The sequence below is a fragment of the Myotis daubentonii genome, chromosome 7, assembly GCF_963259705.1.
Source record: "Myotis daubentonii chromosome 7, mMyoDau2.1, whole genome shotgun sequence".
Lineage (NCBI taxonomy): Eukaryota > Metazoa > Chordata > Mammalia > Chiroptera > Vespertilionidae > Myotis > Myotis daubentonii.
This window is the reverse complement of record NC_081846.1, coordinates 77,794,327-77,820,623: the sequence shown is the minus strand read 5'-3', so window position 1 is coordinate 77,820,623 and position 26,297 is coordinate 77,794,327. Positions and strand designations below refer to the sequence as shown.

The 26,297-nt window shown below is 41.5% G+C and overlaps 1 protein-coding gene across 1 annotated transcript in view; it reads right to left on the bottom strand.

The window, feature by feature from the left end:
* Window positions 1-24,692, bottom strand: part of MAP3K19 (mitogen-activated protein kinase kinase kinase 19) — a 44,551-nt gene extending 19,859 nt beyond the window's left edge. The window contains exons 1-5 of the mRNA XM_059704889.1: window positions 24,510-24,692; window positions 14,689-14,877; window positions 10,917-11,071; window positions 8,449-8,564; window positions 6,256-6,368 (exon numbers count right to left, since the gene is read on the bottom strand). Of these exons, the coding sequence (XP_059560872.1) occupies window positions 6,256-6,368; window positions 8,449-8,564; window positions 10,917-11,071; window positions 14,689-14,877; window positions 24,510-24,692 (756 nt within the window). The remainder of the gene's footprint in view (window positions 1-6,255; window positions 6,369-8,448; window positions 8,565-10,916; window positions 11,072-14,688; window positions 14,878-24,509) is intronic.
* Between the last annotated feature and the right edge of the window lie 1,605 nt (window positions 24,693-26,297).

Below are 26,297 nucleotides of genomic sequence, written 5' to 3'. Positions count from 1 at the left end.
ATACAACTGGTTCTCACGCCAGGTTTCTGTATTGATTAATGGGCTGTTATCAGCCTCAACTGCTCAGTTCATCAGTAGTTGGTCCTTTAGGAAAAGCTGGAAGATACAGAGTGTGGGAACACCTACTTACGAAATCCTTAACAATGACTAGCATTTACGCATGTAGTGCCAGACACGGTCCTATGCACCTACACATATGAACTAATTTAATCCTCACAACAGCTCTAAAGGCAGGAACGCTTTTCTTCTTTTTAAATGAGACCCAGAGAAGTGAAGGTACTTACCAGGTCACATAGCTAGCCAGTGGTATTGCCAGGAATCACACCCAGACTCAGAAGTCTGGTTCCAGACCTCTTAACAACTCTGCTTTCTTGCTACCATGAAAAGTTCAAAACAAAGAATCTCAACAAAAACCAGAAAGAAGATAAAAATAACAATGAGCAAAATTTTTTTAAAAGGATCCTCAAACCAAATTTGTAAGTTTTGCACAGGAAAGAATGAAAAATGTGTTACCTACAAGTGCCTGACACACACACAAAAAATGTCTTTTAAAAATAAACTGAGCAACCATAAGCATCGCAAACAAAAGGATGTAGAGAATGATATTTACTTTGAAGGTTTTCATGGAAGTGAAGACTCCTACAGAAAGAGCTCAGAATTTTTAATTCCTTTCAGAACGCTAAATCTGAAAGACTTTAAGATGTGCTCCGGTGCCACAAGGAAGAGAATGGAAATAATGGCATTCAGTTGTGAGGGAAGGAGAGAAAATGTTAGGCTAGCACATCCCAGACACACATGGATCTCATAAACCATTGACAACAATGCAGGAGGTGGTGACAGGCTAGAAATAGGGCAGCATTCTCATCTACAAACAGCAGAATGCGATACACGCAGAAGAGAAAGAGGCATAGAAATCATACATAATTAAATTTGGAAAGAAGATTCTTCTTAGATGAAAAAAGATTGGGAGAGTCTATAAAGAGCCTCTGCGAGTGATCCTGCAAGCAAGGCAGCTGCTCCTATTTGTCAACTATAAAAACCTCGGCAGACAGCCAGAAAGAAAAGAGAGCTTTCACTCAAAGAAAAGAAGCGAAGGATGACCTTCGGGTTTGCAATTGAAACCCTAGGGAAAGCGCTAGGGAAGAAAAGGCAAGTTCAACAGTGAAAGAGTCTGTTTTAAAGAAATGAGCTCAGAGTTACTTTAATCATAATAAGAAAAAATATAGAAGGAAAGTTCAATAAACATTTTAAAGTTGCACACAAGAAAGGGTAATACCGTGAAGGGATTTTTTTGGCCTTTTCAAAAAGAAAATTGCTTAAATATACCATAAAATATTAAAAGTAGCCCAGCCAGTGTGGCTCAGTGGTTGAGTGTCAACCTAGGAACCAAGAGGTCATGGTTCAATTCCTGGTCAGGGCACATGCCCAGGTTGTGGGCTGGATCCCCAGTAGGGGGTGTGCAGGAGGCAGCTAATCAAAGATTCTCTCTCATCATTGATGTTTCTATCTCTCTCTCCCTCTCCTTTCCTCTCTGAAATCAATAAAAATATTTTTTAAAAATTAAAAGTAAACCTGTTTTGTTTATCAATTTCTAATCCATGACACTTTCAAGATTGGCCTCTAGGTATTTTATGGTAGGTCTGATCAAATAATTGAATCGGTGCCCCTCTCCTAGGAACTGACCTTTAGGACACTTCACAATGGGCATTCCACTTGCTTAGACCACATTCCACTTGCTAAGACCATTATCTCTCCCCTCCGGACTTGCCCAGAATCCAGACCTGCACAGAGAATTCTCCGCCCAGAAAAAGCCCGCCTCCAGTCCTTAAAACCTCTGACTCCCACCTTTGGGGGCTGGCGCCATTTTGGGGCTCAGCCCATCTGGGTATCCAGATGACCTAATAAATTCATAATCCCTTACCACCTTGGCCTAGTGTGTTCCTCCTTGGGTGACCCTAACATTTTATTTCTATTACTATGTTATATTAGTAACCAAAACCAATGCAACCTTCAGTTCTGAGACAAAATCCACCACATAGCAGGTTTTCTCAGGCTCAGCGCTATTGACATTTGTGGCTGGTTAGCTCCTTGCTGTGGGATCTGCCCTGTGCATTGTAGATAGTTAGCTACATCCCTGGTCTCTACCCACTAGATGCCAGTAGCGCCTCCACCCCAGTTGTGACATCAAAAATGTCTCCAGACATTGCCCAATGCCCCCTGGGGGACAAATCACTCCCTCTTGAGAACCACTGTACTGAAGGAACTTTAAAAAGAAACACTCTAATGTGTTTAGAAAAGTTATAAATGAACAAAGTTAAAACGTTCATGTAGTATTAAAATAAAAGTTCCCATTCTACCTCAGCCCATCCCATGTCCCAGAGGAATCCTTATTTAACCATTTCTGTATTTTAATTTTTAATCAGTGCAAACAAATTAATCTCATCCTTTTAATTTTCATCAAGTTTTACATTCTAGTCTAAGAAAACTGTGCTTTTACAAGCCTTTACCATCACCCTACTCCATGCTTTACCCTCCCTGCCCTTCCCGCCCCGCCTCAGTTAGCAGTCTGTTTGCTAAGTTCCCGCCATACAAATTCCTGTGCATTTACTTACATAACATCGCCGTACACAACACACGGTATTGTTGTGGGGTTTTCTTTTTGATGCAAATGGTATCACACTCTGCAAATAATTTTAACCAAGGCATAGTTTTCTGTAGTATGGATATTCCATAGTGGGTTTTCTTCGTTTATTTTAATTTGTATCAAGCTTGACATGGTTTTTTTTAAGGTTGACATTATTAAAATGTCAGATAATGGTAAGAGACTTATAACAAAAAGGTCATCAGTTTGCCTACCCACCTTTCCCAGCCTTTTAACCTTTTCTTTTGGTATTTTCTTCCATATTCTAGAAAACATTTATTCTGCTATCTCTTGAGAAAGCAAAATGAGACATTATCTACTGACTTATTGTTATTATAGTTGACAATAAAAATATGCATAATAAAATGGAATAAATACATATCTATCAGCAATTACTTTAAATGCAAATGGATTAAATGCTCCAATCAAAAGGCATATGATGGCTAAATGAAGTACAAAACAAGACCCTTACATATGCTGTCTATAGAGACTCACTTCAGGTCAAAAGACACACACAGACTGAAAGTACAGGGGTGGGAAAAGATACTTTATGAAAAAGAAGTAGCTAGGGTAGCAATACTTACACCAGACAAAATAGACTTTAAAACAAAGGCTATAACAAAGAACCCAGCAATTCCAAGTCTGGGTATTTATTCAAAGAAACCCAAAACGCTAAGTGAAAAAGACTTATGAATCTCTATGTTTACTGTAGCATTATTTATAGATATAGAAGCAACCTAAGTGTCAATCAATAGATGAATAGCTAAAGAAGTGATGCATATGAACAATGAAACATGATTCAGCCATAAAAAGAAATGAAATTTTGCCATCTGCAACAACATGGATGGACCTAGAGCAGTGATGGCGAACCTTTTGAGCTTGGCGTGTCGGCATTTTGAAAAACCCTAACTTAACTCTGGTGCCGTGTCACATATAGAAATTTTTTTATCTTTGCAACCATAGTAAAACAAAGATTTATATTTTTGATATTTATTTTATATATTTAAATGCCATTTAACAAAGAAAAATCAACCAAAACAATGAGTTCGCGTGTCACCTCCGACACACGTGTCATAGGTTCGCCATCACTGACCTAGAGTGTACTGTGATGAGCAAAATAAGTCAAACTGAGAAAGACAAATACCATCTGATTTCACTTACATTGGAATCTAAAAAACAAAATAAACAAGCAGACCTGAAACAGAACGTTTTGATAGTTGTGGAGGGTGGGTAAAAAGAGGGGGAGATTAAGATGTATAAATTGCCAGTTATAAAAAGTCACAGGGAATAGTCAGTAATATTGTAATAACTGTGTATGGTGTCAGATGGGTGTGAGATGTATCAGGGTGATCACTTCATAAGTTATATGATGTCTAGTCACTGGGTTGTACACCTGAAATAAATGCAATATTGTATGTCAACTCTAATTGAAAAATAAAAAAATTTTTTTTTGAAAGGGTGAAAAAGTGCCCTGGCTGGTGGCTCAGTTGGTTGCAGAATTGGCTCATACACCAAAAGGCTGCGAGTTCAATTCCCAGTCAGGCACAGACCGACATTTCAGGTTCCATCCCTGCGCAGGGGCGCAACTGATTGATGTTCCTCTTTCATATCAGTGTTTCTCTCTCTCTCCCTCTTTTCCTTCCTCGCTCTCTAAAAATCAATAAAAAGAGATGCTCAGGTGAGGATTTAAAAAAAAAGGTGGAAAAAGTAAGCCAAGTTTTTCAACTAGCAGAAAAATATTTGTGAATCATATATCCAGAATATATAAAGAATTCTTTAAACCCAAAAATAAGAAAATGAACAATCCAATTAGAAAATGGACAAAAGACTTAGATGATTCAGGCTGATGGCAAAGAAACACATGAAAAAATGTTCAGCATTGGTTATTAGGGAATACAAATTAAAACTACAATGTGACACCACCCACAGTTATCAGATGGTTAAAATAAAAAATACTGACAGTACCAAATGTTGACAAAGTTGTAAAGAAACTGGATCTCTCATTTATTGCTGGTGGGAAGATGAAATAGGAGAGTCACTCTGGAAAATTGTTGGGCTTTTTTTTAAAGTTAAACATACATTACATATGCATGATCTAATAATTGGACTCCTGAGCATGTATCCTAGAGAAATGAAAACATATGTGTGTACAGAAATCTGTACACGAATGTTCGTAGTAGCTTTATTTGTAATAGCTCCAAACTGGAAACAACCCAAATGTCTTTCAATGGGTGAATGGCTAAATAAACTGGGGGACATCTGTATCATAGAATATTACTTAGTCATCCAAAGAAACTATTGACACACACAGCTTGGATCTATCAGCATATATTCATTAAGCTGAATAGAAAAATCCAATCTCAAAAGTTTACATATATGATAATTCCATTTACATGACATTTCTGAAATGAAAATAAATTATAGATATGGAGAACAGATCATGGTTGCCAGGAGTTACAGAAGAGGAGTGTGTGTGTGTGTGTGTGTGTGTGTGTGTGTGTGCGTGTGTGTGTGTGTTTATAAAGAGGGTAGTAGAGGGAATTACTTGTGGTGACAAAACAGTTTTATATTTTGATTGTGGTGATTCACAAGATAAAATGTCATAGAACACTGCACACAGACATACACAAACAGAAAAAAAAAGAAAGGCATGCATGCAAAGACTAGTGAAATCCAAGGTCTGTAGTCTAGTTAATTGCATTGTGTCAGTGTCATTTTCCTGGTTTGACAATGTATTAAAGTTATAACTATAATTCTCACTGAGGGGAAGTTGGTGAAGGACACGAAAGACCACTATGTATAAGTTCTTGTGAATCTATAATTATTTCAAAATAAAAGGTTAACATTTTTTTTCTGTTTTTCATTTTCTTTGTTGTTTGGGGATGATTTTTGAAAGGAGAAAGGGACTGAAACATGTTTACTCCACCATCTCCAAAACTCATTATTATTTTTAAATAATATAGTCCATACCTCATTAAATTTTAAAAATAAACAATTTTGTAGATGTATTTTTTCTGATCAATAAAATACTGAGTAGTAATATTTTTAACTCTTTGGGCTATGTCAATTTTTATAAAAACTCAAAAGGTACAAATAAGGATGCTGTGTAAAGTACGTCTCTAATTCTGTCCCCGTAGACAACCACTGTTAGTAATTTGTTGTAAATCTTGGGTCCCATTCCACAGTTTCCTATGGATCACAGTGTGTGTTACTTGTACTGTCACTATAGTAATAGGAACTTTTGGTGGAGTCATTCATCACAGGCAACAGGTGACAGCTAGAGACAAGAGGAGGCATTTGACACGATCAGATTCATGATCTTCTCCTTTTCCACATTAACATCCATAAAGACAAGCCACACTTTATTATTTAGTGTGGATGCCACAATATTTTGTGGTATTAGATACACACACATACACACTCAATGACTAGCTAATTACTGCTCTGAGATTAAACTCCAAGAACACTGTCTTATTTATTGTGTTTTAAATTTCTCTATGATTACATTAAAATATAATTGTAGTAATTGTTATAAAATATTCAAGCAACACAAATGAAGCAGTAGATGAAGTATCCATTCTTCATTGGCTGTTTCTTTAAAGAGAGCACCTTACCTCACTGCTGCTGACGCTTTGCAAGAGTATATTTTGGTTTTGGGTAACTGTCATATTGGTTGGAGAAGAGTTTGTATCATGACAAATGTCAAGCAATGATTCAGCATGTTCGTCTGCCAAAAGAAACATAATGTGTTTTGATAAGACTCATCTCAATTTTACAGGAAGATTTAGTTCTTGGTTCTAACATCAGTTCCATTTTGTTAAAGATTTTTCTGAGATAGTGATCTGGGATCCTGATGAAGTTTCAGGGGATAATTTTCACAGGAAGAGATGTGAGGACAACATGAATCCACAGAATAAATGAGGTTTTGTTTGTTGTTGTTGTTTTAAAATTAGGTAAAATTGCCAAGTGAAACCACTAACAATGGGCTGGAAATTATATTTGCTTTATAGTTTCCAAAGAGAAAAACATTTAGCTACTGTGAGCACACATCCTTGTCTAGCACTGAAGCCACGTTAAATTGACAAGATTTGAACACCCATCAGTGAACACCCCGTTAGCTCCTGAGGGGCACTGTTCTCATATTCATCCCCCTCCTGACAGCCTGCCTTCTCCAAATAAGCATGGGCTCTTGGATGACAACATCTCCCTCTTCCAATGGCTCTTCCATTTATCTTGTAACTGAAACAAGATTGAACAAGTGATCTATACTCAGACCCTCTATTTCTTCATCATATTTTCCTTCTTTACTCTTTGCAATCTATCTTCTGCCTCTATCCTGCCATTGAAAGTTCCCACTTCCTACCATATCTGCTTTGTAAGCTCTTTTCTAATTGAATGTTGTTTCCATTTATTCCTCTTGCAACTCTCTCCCAATTCTCCTATGTGCACACCACTCTCTAGCGGTGGGTGCACCGCCTCAGCTCAGGCCCGCCCCACCCCCCCCGCAATTTTCTCTCTGTCATCAATCGTTCAATGATCTTGTCCACTCTCAGGTCCTTACGATCTCTGTTGTGTAGAGAACCTCATGACTAATATATCAACCCACGCTTTCCCAGAAGCCCTATCCTACAGAAAATTGCTACTTGAAAGTGCCCAGATTCCATCAGTACAATTTTTTTTAGAACACATTACCTTCGGTATCCTCACAAAGCCAGTGTTCTTCTAGCTTGTTGATTGTATTCCCATCTCCCCACATCCCAGGGCTGAACCTTCGAAATCATGTTTGACTCAACTTTTGTCTTTGTGTCTTCACTATCAACTTTACATCACCAAGTTCTGTGAATTCTTCTTTCACAATAAACGCACCACATCCAGCACCTCCCAGACCACTACAACACCTTGCCCAAGGACTCCTTTCCTGGTTCTTTCCACCATATACTTTCTTAATAGAGTTCCCTGCCATGAGTCTCTTTCTTTGAATCCATCCTACACAATAAGAACAGGATAATTTTCTGAAAACATGTCTTTCATCATTCTCTGGTTCAAGATTCTTTAGTGATTCTATTTTATTGGGGAAAAAAGGGATATCCTTAGCTTTACATTTATTGGGTCCTCAATGGACACACTTTCTTTATGCATCTGACGTTATGTGTTCATTTTCCCTGACATGAACTTTCAGTCTGGATTCCTGTTTGATCCTGAGATACCCATGCTCCCTTACAGCATGGTGCCTCTGCTCCACAAAATCAAATCCCATCATTTTTAAAGGACCGACTGAATCTCACCTCTTCCATGAGACCCTCTCAGGTATACCCTTGTTTCCTGACCAGACGCATCAAACAAAAAGTCCATTTAACAATAAAGTCAAGCAGGTTACACAAAATCATGTGTCGCTCAGTGGCATTTTTTCCCCATTATGCCTTTTGCCGTGGCTGTCACCATGTTTTTGCTCAGACTATCTTTCCCCATCTATATATAACCTTCTCTTTTTTTCTTCCTACCATATTTCATCCAGCATTGAAGAACCACCATAAGTCCCTTCCCCTTCCTGTTCCCAATAAGTTCTTTCTCCTCTGACTTATGTGATATGTCCCTGACCATACTGAGCACTTTCAAAAGTTTGGACCATATCTTAGACATCTTTGCATCCCTCAGAGAACCTAGTCATGGGCTTTTAGTCACTGCTCAATAAATAGTTGTCAGATAGATTTCTTAAAATGGATGCATCAAATACATGTAGAAAAAGAAAGATGTCTAGTAGGGCCCTTATATTTGGGGAAATTTGAAAGTGAAATAGGAATATTTACCTGGTTTTGGCATAGAATTCATTAGAATGTCCAATAACTGCTGTTTCTTAAAACTCTTTATTTGTGACACATAATGTATTGCTGATTTTCCACTAAAATCACAGAGCTTAGGATCTCTAGGAGAAATAGAATCAGCATCAAAGGTTACTAGTTAAATCTGTTCAAATAAGAAAATGAACATGGAAGGAAAAATATTGACATCAAATAAATGAAAGCAATCTTACATAGTTTGGGGATAACAATAATTACTTCAAAATGTATGAGATAGTGACAATTTTTTATAAAACACTAGAGGCCTAGTGCACGAAATCGTGCCCAGGTAGGGTCCCTAGGCCTAGCCTGTGATCAGGGCCATCTTCCGCCCATTCTCCAGTCCCAGTCCTGCCCCGCTGCCAACACCCACCCCTGTTCCCTGTTTGCCATCTGGTGATCTATCAGAGCCTGTGGGCTCGGGGAGGGACCAAGAGGTCAGCTGTTCCACACCCGCTCGCCAGTCCCTAGTCCTGCCCTGCTGCCGCCACCCACCCAGTTCCCCATGGTTCCCTGTTGGCCATCCAGCTATTGGAGCCTGCAGGCTGGGGTGAGGGGCCAAGAAGTGGTCAATACACCTCATAGTGACTGGTCGAGGTTGTTCTGGTCGTTATGCCGTTATGGTCGATGGCCTTTTATTATATAGGATTATGATATTTGCAGAAAATTTTTGAACATAAACTTTCATAATCCGTTAGTGATACATAAATTCAGTAAAGATAAAAACATATTGATAAACCATTGTCTTATCATTCCAAATAGTTGACTTGATTCTTTTTCTTTCCAATGTTTTAGCTAACTGGTTACCTTCTTGATATCTTTTTCTAATGCTAACACCTAATCCTATTATCATTCAAAATAGTAGAATGACATAATCTCTCTTTAAAATTAAGCTGATATGCTCTTGGTTGAGTGGAATGATCTTGTCATAAAATCTCTCTCTGCATGGTCTTTTCATTTTTCTTTCCTTTGCTCTATGGTGTTTAAGCCCAATTGGCTGATCTTAGGGCTTCTTGCAATAGCACTAATATCCTCTCTATGCTGTACTGAATCCTAACATCAGCTCAGAGAGATCCAGAGGGTAAATGATGAGAACCCTATCAACAGGTCATAGTGAGGGAAACAATGATAAAACTTCATTAGTCATGTTCTGGGACAAGGAGAGAGTTGATCATGGTCTCTGGTCTAACACCTTTGAATTTGAATCTGTTGCTATGGGACTGGGTAATGTCTTATGATCCACAACAATATTCCGCTATGGCCTTTTCTCCACCAAGGTCATGATTCAAAAGAAATAGCATAAGATCAAGGGTCAGGACACTGTCACTACCTCAATAAATGGCCTTAAGCAAGTCACTTAACTTCTAGGTACCTCAGTTTGTTCATCTGTCTTGATAGTGTTTCTCCTTTGATCTCCTGTATTCTGGACCCACTTCAAGACTATTGAACACCCTCTCTGCAGTGGTTTCTAGTAACCTCCATTGTTAACAATCTCCTCAGATATTTCTCAACACTAAATTCTGAGGTAGTGTCAAACTTCCATCTTCAACCTCTAATACTAATACTTTTAAAATAGCTCACATTCTAAAGTATACTTTTCTTTTTGAAGGCCCTTTTTCCTTTGTTTTTTTCCATAACAAAATCTACATGAAAAAGCTTGGGCCATCTGTTCTTATTTGATGACAAGATGTCTAGGTAACAAACAGCATTAGGAAACCAATTCTAACATGAGAGACTGTTTGTTAACCTCTGACTTTTTTTCTTTGCCCCCTCCTAAAAGAACATGTTGGCATGTAGTAATTTCTAGGTAACTGGAAATCACTACTATAAATTGCTTTAGGCAATGGACAATGCTTTCCAAAATAATTAGTAACATCTTGAAGGTAGGGAGCTACATACTACAGAATTATCTGACATTCCCAGTAACTACCAAAAGAGTATTTTAAACCAGGGTTTAACAAATAGCAAAGCATAATACAGCCAGCTGTCCAAATTGCATGTTGTTGTATTTTTCCTTTCCAACTCTGTAATCCCAATTGGTGCCAAAAAACTTTTGTTTTGCTATTTTGGTTAGTTAAATTAATTATTCTAACTAGCTGTGGGTATTCAAAAAAAAAATGTGTCCTATGCTTTAAAAGCTTCCTTATAAAAGCATCAAAATGTACCTCCTCAGGATGTCCTAATGACCTGTTAGTTGGATATCCTGAAGGTACACACACACACAAAAAAGAATATTTAATAAACAAAATAAAGGACCAATGTAATAAGAATAATAGATAGCGACATCTAGCATCTGTGCATCACTTTGCAACTATGAAGTCCCTTTTGTGAACATGCATGTGCATTTAGTATACATAATTTAAACATCAAAATGACTCCTGTAAGTAAGAATGGCATATATGCCCTTGCGCTGGCGCTGGCTGACCACTCATACTCACGCGCGGTGCCTGAGGAGCTCAGCCAGAACCTCCGCGGGTCTGTAGGCTGTTGACATCTCAAGAGTCTCAAACAGGTCTACGTCTCTCACAGCCAGCATCAGAGGGGTCAGGCCATGCTGGTTTGGGAAATTTACGTCCAGGAACTCTTCTGATGCCTTTAAAAATGTGAAGCTTTATTTACGGAATGTTTTTCTGAATGTCTATTTATACTAATCTTTGAATTTTCATTGCTTGGCCAAATTCTTATTTTGACTTCAATCAATACCTTCTTTCTCAATATGTGTATTGGGAGGGAGCTGATGAATTGAGAGAACACAGGCCTGAGAGGCAGACAGACCTGGGGGGTGAACTTTAGCTTTTTAAGTTGGTTATTTAGCCTCCCTGATAGGATTATATCAAGGACACTCTGTTAAAAGGTGATTAAATCACCCTGATAAAATAAGGGATGCCACCAGTTACACAATGAATAATTTTCATCTGGGATGTAATTATATCAAAAAAAGGTGATATTTATCTAAAATTCAAATTTAACTGAGTGTCCTGTATTTTTATTTGCAAAACCTGGCAACTCTCCTCACTGACCTTCACAGTCCTCAGCTATAACGCAGGAATAACAGGGTTGTTTTGGTGATTGGAGAGCGTCACACACATGCTCAGTAAATGTTTGTGGAATGATGACTGAGTTACAATAGTAAGGCCACTCATTTAACTGCACTTATATAATTAAACTAGAGGCCCGGTGCACAAAAATTTGTGCACTCAGGGGGGAGGGGGGTGCCTCAGCTCGGCCTGTGGCCTCTTGCAGTCTGGGACCCCTTGGGAGGTAACGACCTGCTGGCTTAGGCCTGCTCCTGGGTGGCAGAGGGCAGGCCCAATCTCTAGGTGCAGCCCCTGGTCGGGCTCAGAGCAGGGCCAATTGGGGAGTTGGGGCACCGCCCCCTGTCATGCACAGAGCAGGGCGGATCGGGAGGTTGCGATGCCACCCTCAGTCACGCTCAGGGTAGGGCCGATTGGGGGGTTGGGGCACTGCCCCCTGTCACACTCAAGGCAGGGTCGATGGGGAGGTTGCGGTGCCACCCCCTGTCACACACAGAGCAGGGCCCATCAGGGGGTTGGGGAACTCCCCCCTGTCATGCACAGAACAGGGCCCATCAGGGGGTTGGGGAGCTCCCCCCTGTCATGCACAGAGCAGGGCCGATCAGGGGGTTGAGGAGCTCCCCCCTGTCACTCACAGAGTAGGGCCCATAGGGGAGTTGGGGCACCGCACCCTGTCACACACAGAGCAGGGTGGATCAAGGGGTTGGGGTGCCACCCTCTATCACGCACAGAGCAGGGCCGAACAGGGGGTTGGGGCGCCACCACTGTCACACTCAGGGCAGGGACGATGGGGAGGTTATGGCTCTACCCTGTCACACACAGAGCAGGGCCTGTGTGTGTGTGTGGGTGGGGGGTGTTGGGATGCCGCACCCTGTCACACACAGAGCTGCAGTGCGATCAGGGGGTTGGGGAGCTCCCCCTTATCAGGCACAGAACAGGGCTGATCAGGAGGTTGGGGTGCCTTCCCCTGTCATGAACAGAGCAGGGTGGATAGGGAGGTTGTGGCCCTGCCCCCTGTCACACACAGAGCCGCAGGGCGATTAGGGGGTTTGGGCGCTGCCCCCTGTCATGCTGATCCCAGTGCCGGGAGGCCTCGAGGCTCCGCTGATCCCGGTGCTGGGAGGCATATTACCCTTTTACTATATAGGATAGAGGCCTGGTGCACGGGTGGGGGCCGGCTGGTTTGCCCTGAAGGGTGTCCTGGATCAGGGTGGGGGTCCCGCTTGGGTGCCTGGCCAGCCTGGATGAGGGGATGATGGCTCTTTGCAGCTGGTCACACACCCTTCAGGGTGGGTCCCCCTGGGGTGCCTGGCCAGTCTGGGTGAGGGGCTGAGGGCTGTTTTCAGGCTTGCGGGTGACTGAAGCTCCCAACCGCTCCTTTTTTTCTTTTTTCTTTTTTTATTCTGGGCTAGCTTTAGCTCTGAGGCTTGGCTCCAGCTCTTAGGCCTCGGCTGCTGAAAGCAGCTTTCTGGTTTGTTTGGGTTCTATAATCGAAACACTGTTTCAACTCCAGCTCTGAGATCCCGGCTGGCTGAAAGCAGGGTTCTGGGGTTTTGTTTAGCTTCTATATTTGTAATAATGTTTCAAACTGCAAGCTCAGAGGCCGGCAGCGGCAGGCGGGGAACATTGGAGTCCTCCGTCACTGAAGCAAGCAAGCCTCATGTTCGCTTCAAGCTGCCTGGCTGCTGGCCGCCATCTTGGGTGGCAGTTAATTTGCATATCGCCCTGATTAGCCAATGGGAAGGGTAGCAGAGGTATGGCTAATTACCATATTTCTCTTTTATTAGATAGGATGGTGGATATATAGAAGTTATTTGTTGTTTTAATGTTTTAAATTAATTAAAATTTTAATTTGGATAACTCAAAACTGAAAAGCTACTGCAAGGCCAAATTATCAAAATTGTTTATTTCATAGACCAAAGTAATTCACTAATTTTCACCTCCATTTCACTTTATGCCATATGAATATAGTAAGTGTCTCTACCTCAGTTTCTCTAGGGACAAACTAGAGATAATGATATTACCTCAGAGTGGTGTTCTGGGAATTAATTAGTTAACTCTTTTTTTCAGCCTCTGAAAAGAAACTACCTCTTATATCAATGTTTATTATTAGTTAGAACCAACATGAACATTTTGAACCTTACAACAGCACATTAATTGTGTAGTCTTACAACACACTTTAATTCAGCATCTGTGGGTTAGGCTATGGGTCCAGTTATAGACATTAGTCTCTTAAAACTCGGCTACCAATCTTTAGGGGTGAAAAATATGGTCAAGAAAACAGACATTGGATTACAACTATTGGTATGTTGCAAATACCAATAAAATAAAATTTACTGTCTTTCAAAAAAAATTCTATGCCAGAACTCATGACATATGGCAATTTTAGATGGTCATTTAATACAACAAAAAATGTTGAGCCCTTTGGATTTTGTTGTATATTTTCTTGAACTCTAGGTGACTATAATGTTCACTTTTCCTTTATCTATTTGTGTCTCTACCATGAGGGAATGGAAGAAACTGTTTCCTAGCAGCCATTGATTTTCTTTCAGTGAGAAGGTCATGTGATCTGACAGTATCTCTGAGGGGAAATGCCAAGAGTAAGCAGTGGCCACCAATAATTAGTGTCCTTCGTTATGCATATGGTTTTGAAATTTCATTAGGAAAGAATATCAATGGGTAGAAAATCTAAACAAGATCAACACCCTAAGAAGAAAGCACTTCTTAACTCCTTTAGTCACAGCTAAGTATTATGCAAAGCATAGTCTCTCTGGTTCCCTTTTCAAGGTAAAGTTAATAATTGCAACTAGTCCAGAGGGATCTAAACAGCAGCTGTACAAATGGCACTGATGTCAAGGGAACGCTTCTGAGCAAGTTGACAGTGGCTCTCCAGGGTCACCCTGGGAGCGCATCATTTCCCGGGGCGCTGCTGACTTGTAGCTTCCAGCTGCAGGGAGGGAAAAAGGCTGGTGCTTTGTTCTTTTATTATCTTGTTTTTCACCCCAGTGTCCTGTTTGATTCTCTTTCTTTCTCATATTTCCTGCCTGAAATTTCCTGGGACTGCATTTGAAAAGAAGTTATTTTTCTTTAAAGAGAGTCGTATGTGGTCTGTGCCCTTCTTACCACCCACCAGCCTACATACCCAAAGGTAGACTTTAACATTGATTTGACTGACCAACAGTTCCTGAAGCTGTTCAAGATCACCTTGCCATGAACTTCGTAGAAGTTGCATCTGGGAAGCCGGGATTCCATTGGTGGCCAAGAGCTGCCTTTGGACATCACAATTAGCCACATGGACCGCGGTTCGATTGTCGTAATTGCAAAGGGTGATATCTGCTCCCTTTTCCAGAAGAAACTCAACAACCTGCAATACCACAACATTCTTATTTCGCATTTTTCAGTGCCAATGGTGTTTTCAGGGCTGAGTGGAAAACTTACTTAGATATGGCTTCTATTCATGATATAGGAAAGGAGATTAAAAGGGGCACAAGAATGAAGAATTGATTTGGAAGCTGCTGATTGCTATTTGCCTTTTTAAAAAATCTCCATGATGTGGATGGTTTGAGGATACTATATTTTTTTCAAACTGGAGGTCTGTAAGTATTTCATGTTAAATCCACATAACACATTCAAGTCCTATTAGTATCATCTGTAGTTTAGAATATCAAACCCCCAAACTCAGGCTTATAAGTTATTGAATGTTACAAGTATTTCTGGGGAAAGAATGAACTCTGTTTAAAATGATGGAGGCTTAATTTATTCAACAAATATGGTCTGAGTGACTAGTGCGTGTGTCAAGAACTGTTCTTGGTGCTGAGACTGCAACAATGAACAAGACAGATGACCAGACTTTAAGGCATTTACAATCTAGTGAGGAAAAGAGATGGATAAAAAGGCAATTGCAACACAGTGTGATATATGCAACGATAGAATAAGTACAGAAAGCTGAGGGGGGACCTAGAAGAAACCTAATCAGCTGTCTTAGAGGGGCTGGGAAGACTTTCTGGAGAAAGTCATGTCTAAGTTGAGAATTGTGGAATCAGACTCAGTTAACTGGGCAAAGACTGCTGGGAAAGATGGTTCCAAGCAAAGGATATAGTATGAACAAAGTACTGTGAATGCTATGGACAGAATTGTCTCCTAAAAATCCATATGTTGAAGCCCTAACCTGCAATGTGATTATATTTGGAGAGAGGGCCTCTAAGAAGTAATTAAAGTTAAAAAGGTTATAAGAACGGAACCCTGATCTGATAGGATTAGTGTCCTTGTAAGAAGAGACATCATCTCTATCTCTTTGCTTGTCTCTTCCTCTCCCTCTCCCTCTCCCTCTCCCTCTCCCTCTCCCTCTCCCTCTCCCTCTCCCTCTCCCTCTCCCTCTCCCTCTGCCTCTCCCTCTCCCTCTGCCTCTGCCTCTGCCTCTCCCTCTCCCTCTGCCTCTCCCTCTCCCTCTGCCTCTGCCTCTCCCTCTCCCTCTCCCTCTGCCTCTCCCTCTCCCTCTGCCTCTGCCTCTCCCTCTCCCTCTCCCTCTGCCTCTGCCTCTCCCTCTCCCTCTCCCTCTCCCTCTGCCTCTCCCTCTCCCTCTGCCTCTGCCTCTCCCTCTCCCTCTCCCTCTGCCTCTCCCTCTCCCTCTGCCTCTGCCTCTCCCTCTCCCTCTCCCTCTCCCTCTGCCTCTCCCTCTCCCTCTGCCTCTGCCTCTCCCTCTCCCTCTCCCTCTGCCTCTCCCTCTCCCTCTGCCTCTCCCTCTCCCTCTCCCTCTGCCTCTGCCTCTCCCTCTCCCTCTCCCTCTCCCTCTCCCTCTCCCTCTCCCTCTCCCTCTCCCTCTCCCTCTCCCTCTCCCTCTCCCTCTCCCTCTCCCTCTCCCTCTCCCTCTCCCTCTCCCTCTCCCTCTCTCTCCCGATTCCAAGCCAAGAAGAGAGTTCTCATCAGAAACTGAATCAGCCAGAACCTTGATTTGGCTTCCCAGCCTCCAGAACTATGAGGAAATACATTTCTGTTGTTTGAGCCCCCAAGACCATGGTATGTTTGTTATGGGAGCCCAAACTAACACAGTGGACAAGAAGACAAAGAACATTCAAAGCTCTGGAAGGAGGAATGTATGGCTGGAGCTCAGGAAGTGGGAAGCAGGAGTAGGAGATGTGATGAAATCATCAGCAGCTAAATTGAAAGGCCTTACCAACCCCTTTTTGGCAATTAATGGTATAATCTTCAGGGAAATGAGGAGCCAGTAAAAATTTTGAGCAGAGAAATAACATGATCAGATAGATATATTTTTCAAACTCACTCTGGCTGCTGAAATGGATTGATGTGGGGAAGAGTGGACGTTGGGAGACCAAAGAGATCATGGAGATATGATGGCGAGGATTAAGAGAAATGGCAGAGGCACTGACCGCCTATGTTTTTAAAGATAGTTGTGTGGTGAGCAACCTTGGAAAACAGACGTAGTGTCTCCCTCTGGAACGCTGGGAAGACTCACTGATCGGCTATTATAAAAGACTCAGGTGTCCTAAGTTCAGGGTTCCTCTCTTACGATCCAATCCACTGTATGTGTAGGTATCACCTCTCTATGTTGCCCTGTGGAAATTGGGGCTCAGGGAACTGAAGCAAATGCCAGCTATTGCTATTATGAATAATAAACTGTGACTTTTCTCTGACCCAGGAGGCTTGTGTCTTCTGCCAGACTCTGAAACTGTGGCAGGCAAAATGATAGCTTGCCTATAAGGAGAAAATCTCAGATGCTTCATAGTTGATAACTTTTGCAAAAGTGAGATGATGAGAGAGAAAAGCATGACAGAGGAAGAATGAGGAAAGTTCATGGAAAATGGTAGCAAATATGTTATCCAATTTGTATGGTAAACTGGACAATAAAGGATCCTCCACTTTATTGACAATTCGTGACTGTTTAAGGAACTAAACAGGAAGGTAGTTATAGGCTGTGTATCAGGAAATAAGTTCAAAATAGCTATTTCCAGGTTTTTGATAATTCTTCTGTATCTTCCTCACCAATTTGCCAGTCAGCCTCAGGTTCATGCCATTGTAGCAAATAAAGCCAAGATTTGTTCTGGGTAGACGGAAAATTCAACTCCCTTTCAAACAACAGTTACAGAGATGCATATCTTCACTGAGGATGGAAGTAGGAAAACTCATAATTAAAATGGTAAAAAACAGCAAACAAAAAAACAACAACCCACAGGCTAACTTGAACCTTGGCTGGTTCACTTTGACTACGGGTGGTAAGATGCATGATGCTTGTTACGGAGGAATGATAATAGCTATCTTGCAGCTTGGCTCTTCCTGCTGACAACCTTAGATCCATTTAATGATGAAAGTAAAGCCTCAGATTTTTTTTTCAGTGGGTTTAGCTACTTTAAGGGAGCAATGGCTCTCTTGGGGATTTCCCTGAGACAGAAAAATTCCCATGATAAACTACAGCTGAGGCATTAACTAGTGTTCAGGATCTCACTGGCCTAGATTGGGCTACAATACTGGTGAAGGTGACTCACTGGAGAAAGAAATGGACATAAAGAAATCTAGACAAATTCTTATGATTCGTCCCACTGCCCCAGAACATTCCCCTAGACCTTATGTCAAAGTCAGGTGAAATTTTAAGAGATATTATCATGAAAATGAGTCAGCAAATGATTTATATTAATGTAGAATCCATAAATTTTTTTATAAAAGGCCTGCTGTGAAAGTTAAGCCTGAGTCAACCAAAGGCTTCAAACGCTGAAGCTCCAGGCAGAAAGCACTGGGGCCTTCGCCAATGAGCCCTCGCCTGGAGCTGAAATAGATGGCGCCAGTGATAATTACTTTTCCACCTGACATAGGGCTTCAGGTGGGCTGAAACCATCAGGAGTTCATTTAGTTGAACAACAAGAAGCCTCCATGTTTCTGGAAACCAAAAGTAAATGTACCTTGCCTATTAGCTTGTAACCACTCTTTCTCCACATTCCTAGCCCCTCCACAGCCTCCTGTACTTCAACCTCATCTGCTTTAAGGAAAAAGGGCATTAGAAGTGGGGCCAGGGAATTCTGTCTTCAAAGGGACTGAAGATCATGGCCACCCATGGGAGTATGTTGGTGAACTTTGGGGAGGGGAGAGACTCAAACCTTTATGGCTCCCTTGAAGCCACATTGCTTGCTGCCCAGATCCTTGGGGCAAGTGAGTTTATGAATTCAGCTAATGGGGTTTGGGCATGGTTTGCAGTGGGGAAGGAAATCTAACGTGGCTTTGTGGGTGGTGCCCTTTGGTCAATTCAATGTACTATGGCTGCAGCTTCTATAACTGAATCTGTAATAGGAATCAACGTATGTATTATAAGTGTATACCTTCCCAATCCCATTAAGGGTCAGGGAGGATTCTTTTAACCATGATGAGTTACTATGTAGAGAAGTACGAATATCTTTGGATTCCCTGGTCCTTTTGAGTCTCTCTGTAACTGATAGTTTTGCCAATTGGGGAGCCTTTGGCAAAGGGAGGAAGTTTTCACCCACAGGTGTCCTTGGGGAGCCTCCCTGACATGTCCAAAAGATACATCACTTTTGAAAAGTGGATATCAGCTTGCTAGTGGCTCTTATCAAAACACCCTCATGAAAGAAAATATCCCAGCTCTCCAAAACTGTAACAAGCACCTTATATTTAACTGACTGCTGGATCAGCCAGATAGTTCAATTTTAATTGCCGATTACCTTAGCCTCACCAAGAAGTATATTAACAACAGTGGCCAACAGCCCCAGATCTTGCACCTTCCATGTAAAACACTTATCAACACTTCACTCCCATTCCTGTAGCCACCACTCACTCATTCTGTGGGGCAAATGAACGCTACTAGGCTACTGGCACGGACAAACAGTGCTGATAATCCTTCTATATCAAGGACCAGGCTCAATCATTCAGACTGAATCGGGAATCTTCAGGCTTACCAGCCAGCTGAGAGGCCACATGGAGGCACTAGCAACCTGTGCCCCCTGACTAATGTAGTTCCCACTTGGGGGCGGGGGGGGGGGGAGGGGACAATGGTAAACACCACCTCCCCCCCCAAGGAAAGATACTAATTGTGTGAAAACCTGACATTAACTTGTATTCCTCCTGAAAACATGGTGACTTATACTTTAGAGGTGGTCATAAGAGAGCCTCAGATCTTTAAGGAAATACTATCAGTAGATGATGTAGCCTCAGATGACTTCAGAGCTCTCCCCAAAATGAAGCTACTATTGGTTTTTTGGGGAGCTTCCAGAGGGATAGTTGACTTGTCATTTGAGCCCCCTGTGGATAAGAATTCCTAAGACAGAAGTCATACAATTAGACAAAGTAGGACAAAATTTGTCCCTAAATTGAAGCTACCAATAACACTACCTCATCCCTGAAAGACTTTCAGATCAGCAGTCAAGTCACTGGCCAGGGGTTGTTACAGATGGTAGAATTGCCCTAGACTTCCTGCTTGCGGGCCAAGGTGAAGTCATGGCTAGTACATGCTACTGTATCTGGATTGATGCCTTAGACTGAATGGGACAATCAATAGAGAAACTTAAGAAGAAAGCCACCTGGTTTCTATGGCAGATCCTGATGGTTTATGGGATTTGTTCAGCTGGAGGAGTCCAGGACCCTGAATAGCATGGTTGAGGGTAGCCTACAATATGGCCTCATTCTGCTGCTTGGAGTCCTATATAGTAGCTTTACTTAGATGTTGTCTGAGACGAACTGCTGGATTTGGGCCCAGCCTCTGTTGGTAAGATTAGTCAGAGTGACCAGCAGAGTGGTGTACTCATGGAAAATTCACCAGAAACCAAGACAATGTAGAAATGGAGGATAGATATTTTTAGGAGAGAAGTTTCCCTGGGTCTCTTACATTCCTACAAGTCTAATGAACAGAAGCACTTACTGCCTTTTCCCCAGACTCTTTTCAAGCTTATTTGAGTAGTGTTTGTATAGCCTTGGCTAGAGATAGTATCTCCCTCTGGAGCAAAGAGTAGGTTTGCTGAATGCCCATTATAAAAGATTTGGCTTCCATAACTTTAGGGATCCTCTCCTGCAATACAATCCATTGTTTGAGCAGAGGTCACCTGGTACCCTTCCTATCATCCTGTGGGAACTGGGGAACTGACATAAAACTGATAATACTCTGGCAAAGGCTATTGTTTCTGACCCTGTGTTGTTTCTTATGCCAAGAATCCAATAAATTGCATCAGGCTAACTTGAAGAGGCCCAAAAGAGGAGTGAAAGTGGTCAGAGAAGGATGTGGGCTCAGTGAAGGTGCTTGTTAATTTACTTGTCATCAGAAGAGAGATATCTCAGTATATTATTATTTTTTTTTTTAATTAAATCTTTATTGTTCATATTATTACATTTGTTCCTTTTTTTTCCCCCCCATAACTCCCCTCCTCCCAGTTCCCGCCCTACCCTCCGCCCTCACTCCCCACCCACTGTCCTCATCCATAGGTGCACGATTTTTGTCCAGTCTCTTCCCACATCTCCCACACCCCTTTCCCCCCCAAGAATAGTCAGTCCATTCCCTTTCTATGTCCCTGATTCTATTATAATCAACAGTTTATTCTGTTCATCAGATTATTTATTCACTTGATTCTTAGATTCACTTGTTGATAGATGCATATTTGTTGTTCATAATTTGTATCTTTACCTTTTTCTTCCTCTTCCTCTTCTTAAAGGATACCTTTCAGCATTTCATATAATCCTGGTTTGGTGGTGATGAACTCCTTTAGCTTTTCCTTATCTGTGAAGCTCTTTATCTGACCTTCAATTCTGAATGATAGCTTTGCTGGATAAAGTAATCTTGGTTGTAGGTTCTTGGTATTCATCACTTTGAATATTTCTTGCCACTCCCTTCTGGCCTGCAAAGTTTCTGTTGAGAAATCAGCTGACAGTCGTATGGGTATTCCCTTGTAGGTAACTGAGTTTCTTTCTCTTGCTGTTTTTAAGATTCTCTCTTTATCTTTTGCTCTTGGCATTTTAATTATGATGTGTCTTGGTGTGGTCCTCTTTGGATTCCTTTTGTTTGGGGTTCTCCGCGCTTCTTGGACCTGTAAGTCCATTTCTTTCACCAGGTGGGGGAAGTTTTCTGTCATTATTTCTTCAAATAGGTTTTCAATATCTTGCTCTCTCTCATCTTCTGGCACCCCTATAATTCTGATGTTGGTACGCTTGAAGCTGTCCCAGAGGCTCCTTACACTATCCTCGCATTTTTGGATTCTTTTTTCATTTTGCTTTTCCGGTTGGATGTTTTTTGCTTCCTCGCATTTCAAATCATTGACTTGATTCTTGCGCTCCTCTGGTCTGCTGTCGGGCGTCTGTATAATATTCGTTATTTCAGTCCGTGTGTGCTTAATTTCTAGTTGGTTCCCCAATATAAGATCGAGGGTCTTATTAGTTTTCGTGTAGAGCTCATTAAGTTTATCGGCAGCTTCTAAACAGTTCTTGAGAGACCTTAAAAGTGTGGTTCTGAACTCTATTTCTTCCATTGACAATTTTGTCCTGTTTCTTTGTCTCCGCATTTTGTTATGCTTCCTTGGTGCACCCCCTAGTGGTCTTTGTTCGCAGTCTTATAGATAAATCTTGATTGCTGTAGCTAATTCCAGGGAGGGTTTGACCTCCAGGCCAAGTGGCTATGAGAATCAGCTGTGTCAGCGGTGAGAGAACTTCTGTCCTCTAGGGAGGTGCTAATCTAGCCTTTGCCTGAGGCTATCCGGCAAATGCCTCTGTGCAGGGCTTGGGCGGGGCGGGTCCCACAGGATCAACAGTGTGGGCCGGAGAGAGCAGTTATGGCGGCTCTCAGTCCTGTCCCCAGGGGCTCTGCCTCTCTGAGTCCCAGCACCCGCTGCAAAGCTCGGAGAGAAAGCTGCACTCGCTCTGACCGAAGCCAGACAGTCCCGCTTCTTCCGCCTGAGTCTGGGTCCCTAAAGACTCGCCCGGATCTGGAGCTCAGAGTCTGCGACTCCCTCCCGATTGAAAACAACAACCGTGCCCTCCGCCGCCAGCCCGCTCCGCGCACTCCGCACCTCAGAATTTGACTTCAGCACTGCGCCTCCTCTGAGTGTCCGTATGCGTTTCTCTTTCCTCCTAGTTGTAGGACTTCCACTCAGCCAGCGCCCCTGTGGTTCTGGGTGATGTCCCTTCCGTTTTCTGGTTTCACTTTTGAAGTAGTTGTTCAAAGCAGCAAACTCCGGCGTTAACCTATGCCGCCATCTTGGTTCTCTCTATCTCAGTATATTAAATGCTAATGAAAAATAGCATCACTGTTTACAATAATAGAAATATGGAAACTGCCCACCTGTCCATCAGAGTAAGATAGACAAGTTGTGGCATAAATGGAATACTAAATAGCAGTAAAAATGAGAAACCACAGCTACATGTGTTGAAGTGGGTGAATCTCAAAAACATAATAATGAACAGAAGTAAGTTACAGAGACTCACATGCAGTGCAAATTTGTTCTTATAAAGTTCAAAAACAGGAAGAATAAACAATGAATTACTTAGGAATATGAGTATAAGTAGCAAAACTAAGGAAATGTTTAACCCAAAATTAAAGATAATGATTATGAATTATGGGGGGTGCGATTTAGGAGGAGCAGATAGAGGGCTTTTGATGCATGGCTATGTTCTGATTTTTGGCTTGGCTGGTGGGTATATGGACACTAGTCTCATTTTTCTTTAAGTTGTGCATACATGCTTCTTTTTAAAAAGCATACGTAACATTTTAGAATTTGTTTAAAAGGTGTTAATAGAAAAGAATCAAAAGAGGGGAAAAAAGCTAACAATTAGTCAAGAGAGAGGCTAATTGAAGTGGCCAGCAGGGTTAAGGACCACTTGCATTTAGATTCCCAAGAACTTGTAGAGGTACCGACCTGTGCAGCTGAGTGAAATTTGTCTTTTTCACTGTAGGTTTCCCATTCTAAGCCCTTTTCTATTCCCCTTATAGCTCCCTTCTTGCTGACCATCTCCAATTCCAAGTGCTCATATTGTTCTCACTTTCACCAGCATTCTTTTTTTTTTTAATCCTTATCTGAGGATATGTTTTTATTAATTTTGGGAGAGAGAGAGAGAGAGAGAGAGAGAGAGAGAGAGAGAGAGAGAGAGAGAGAGAAAGAGAGAAAGGAAACATCAATCAGTTGCCTCTCAATCAGGGATCGAATACAAAACCTAGGTATGTGCCCTAGCTGGGACTGAACCCTCAACCTTTTGGTGTATGGGATAACACTTTAACCAACTAAGCCACCCTGCCAGGGCTCACCTGCATTCTTTATTTTTTAATTTAAATTCTTTATTGTTTAAAGTATTACATATGTCTCCTTTTTCCCCCATTGACCTCTCCCCGGCCACCCCCACCCCCCCAGCACATACTCTCACCCTCACCTGCATTCTTAAAAAGAATCTTATAAGTTCCCACATACAATGGTATAAATGATCAATAAGACCCAAATGGATTATTTATTATTTAATCATTAGTTTACCCATTTAATAGCACCTAGATGTGTGAGACTCTTTAGATGGATATATAACTAGCACAAAGAGGACAATCTTGTGTCCTTGTCCATCTTACTATTATTTATTTACTCCTTTCTCCCTACTTTCAGGATTATATGCATTTGTTAGAATAGGGTACACTTTTCTAGGTCTGATGAAGCTGAGGGTGGGGAGTGGAAAGGAGGAAAAAACTCAGGCCCCATTATATGGTCTCACTAGACCATAAGTTCCTCAAAGGTGACATCTGCATTTGATTCAACTTGGTACCCAACATGAAGTCTAGTATTCTGTTGACTGAGTAGGGGAATAAATAAAGATGGCGACTCTCTAGATTATTTAGGTTCTCCCAGTTCTCCTTCCAGTTGCCCCTCACTCTTCCTCCCCCACCCCTCCATCCCCAACCCCTGCTTTCTGCCTTCAGACATTCTTTCATGGAGTTGGGTGGTAATGCTATTCCCAAACATCCCATCTTGGAATCCTTAGTTAGAGGAGTATCCATGGGCCCCGGACACCACATGTTACCTCTGTTAGATTCTCTTCTGCTGCAGTAATGAGAGGTGTATTCCCAGTCTTTGGATGCTGAAAGTCAAGGTTTCCAAGAATGGAATGGACTTTAGTAATATGGTCACAGATGAGTTCCACATCACCTCTTGAAACTACTTCCAGCAAATCATGAATCAGTTTATTTTTATTCATCTTGCTCATTCCATATAATTGCCTTTAAGAGAAAATAAACAATTTAATTACATGAGACATAAAGCCGTGGGTAATTCAAATGTAACAAAGTTTATTTTTAGATCTCATTTCTTTCTTTTATGTATACGATACTATAACAGTTCTTAAAGACAATTTTTAAAACAGAGAAAACCCCATAATCCCACCAATCTTGGTTCTTTGCACACATACGGGGTGGAGTAAAAGTAGGTTTACAGTTGTGAGTACGTGAAACAGTTTATTCTTGCATTTTTATTTATTAATTATTGTATTATTTTCCACATGAACAACTGTAAACCTACTTTTGCTCCACCATGTATTTTAAATTGGGAACAATCATAATTTTACTATCACTTTTCAAGATCTGCTATGGTACAGGATAAGAAAGGATGCTCAACACGAGAATGGAAAGAGCACAAGTTGTAGAGCGTGACAGACCCAAACTCAAATCCCTCACCCACAGATTATCAACTGTGTAACCATGAGCATGTCACTCAGCTTCTCTGAACTTTATTCCCTCATCTTGAAAATGGAAATGATAGTCCCCTTTTCAAATGGTTGGTGAGGATCTGAGATACTATATGCAAAGTATTGGCTTGTTCTATTGGTGAAAGTTCTTGTGGGATTTCATTTTCTTTAGCATTGTTTTTAAAATCCCTATAATTATTTTCTTTTTGAAAGTCTAATCTTCCCAAGAGTACTGTAAACTCCTCAATAGCCGGGACATTCTGTGCCTTCCGCTGTTGTAATCTCCATAATGCAACTCAGGGTGAGTCATTGATGAGTGTGGTGGTACCACCATTCTAGATTTTTCAGGGGTGTCCTAATTTTAAGTATCCCAGCTCAGTATTCCAAATCATTGAAATATTTCTTAAATTGCATTTTTTGAAATCACCAAACCACCTAACCGGAGCCTCTTGCTGTTGGAAAAGCACAAACTCCTTTGTCAAACTCTATATTCCAATTCCAGCTCTGGCACCATCGTCACCATGTTATTTCATTGAGTGGGCAATTTATTTGCAGTGAGCTGGCATTTGGCTGAAAGCAGAAAAGCAAAAGGCCCATTTCATAGTACAACTTTGTGGGGGAAAAGCTAAAGGAATAAAAAGAAAAGATCTAGAATTGGTCTTTAATCTTCTAAATACACAAATGCCTTCAGAATTCATGGGCTAGACTACGTGTACTTCACCCCAGAGTTAGTACTATTTGATAAATTCATCCATTCATTTAAGAGGATGCTATTGTCCTTCAGCACCTTTCATAGACCTGTCACATAGAATATAATATAAAATAGTTAAGACAAAATACAAGAAAGAAAGCAAACAATAGATATTGAATCTTATAGATACCAGAGAAATGCAATGGTCACGTGGGCTGGAGCACTCCATGATAAGAAAGCTATCAATAATATTTGGAGACTCAGAGTGAAGGAGAAAGGGCAGTTTTGACTGGAGGAAGGACATGAACAAAGGCCAATACCCAGGGTCAACGAGGAGAGAGTGGAGTGGGTGGGAATTCACACTTTACTTCTGACTCGGTTGGGAAGGCCAGGGGGCGTTCTGAGTATTGCCTTTTAGGAACACTGGTACTTTAGGA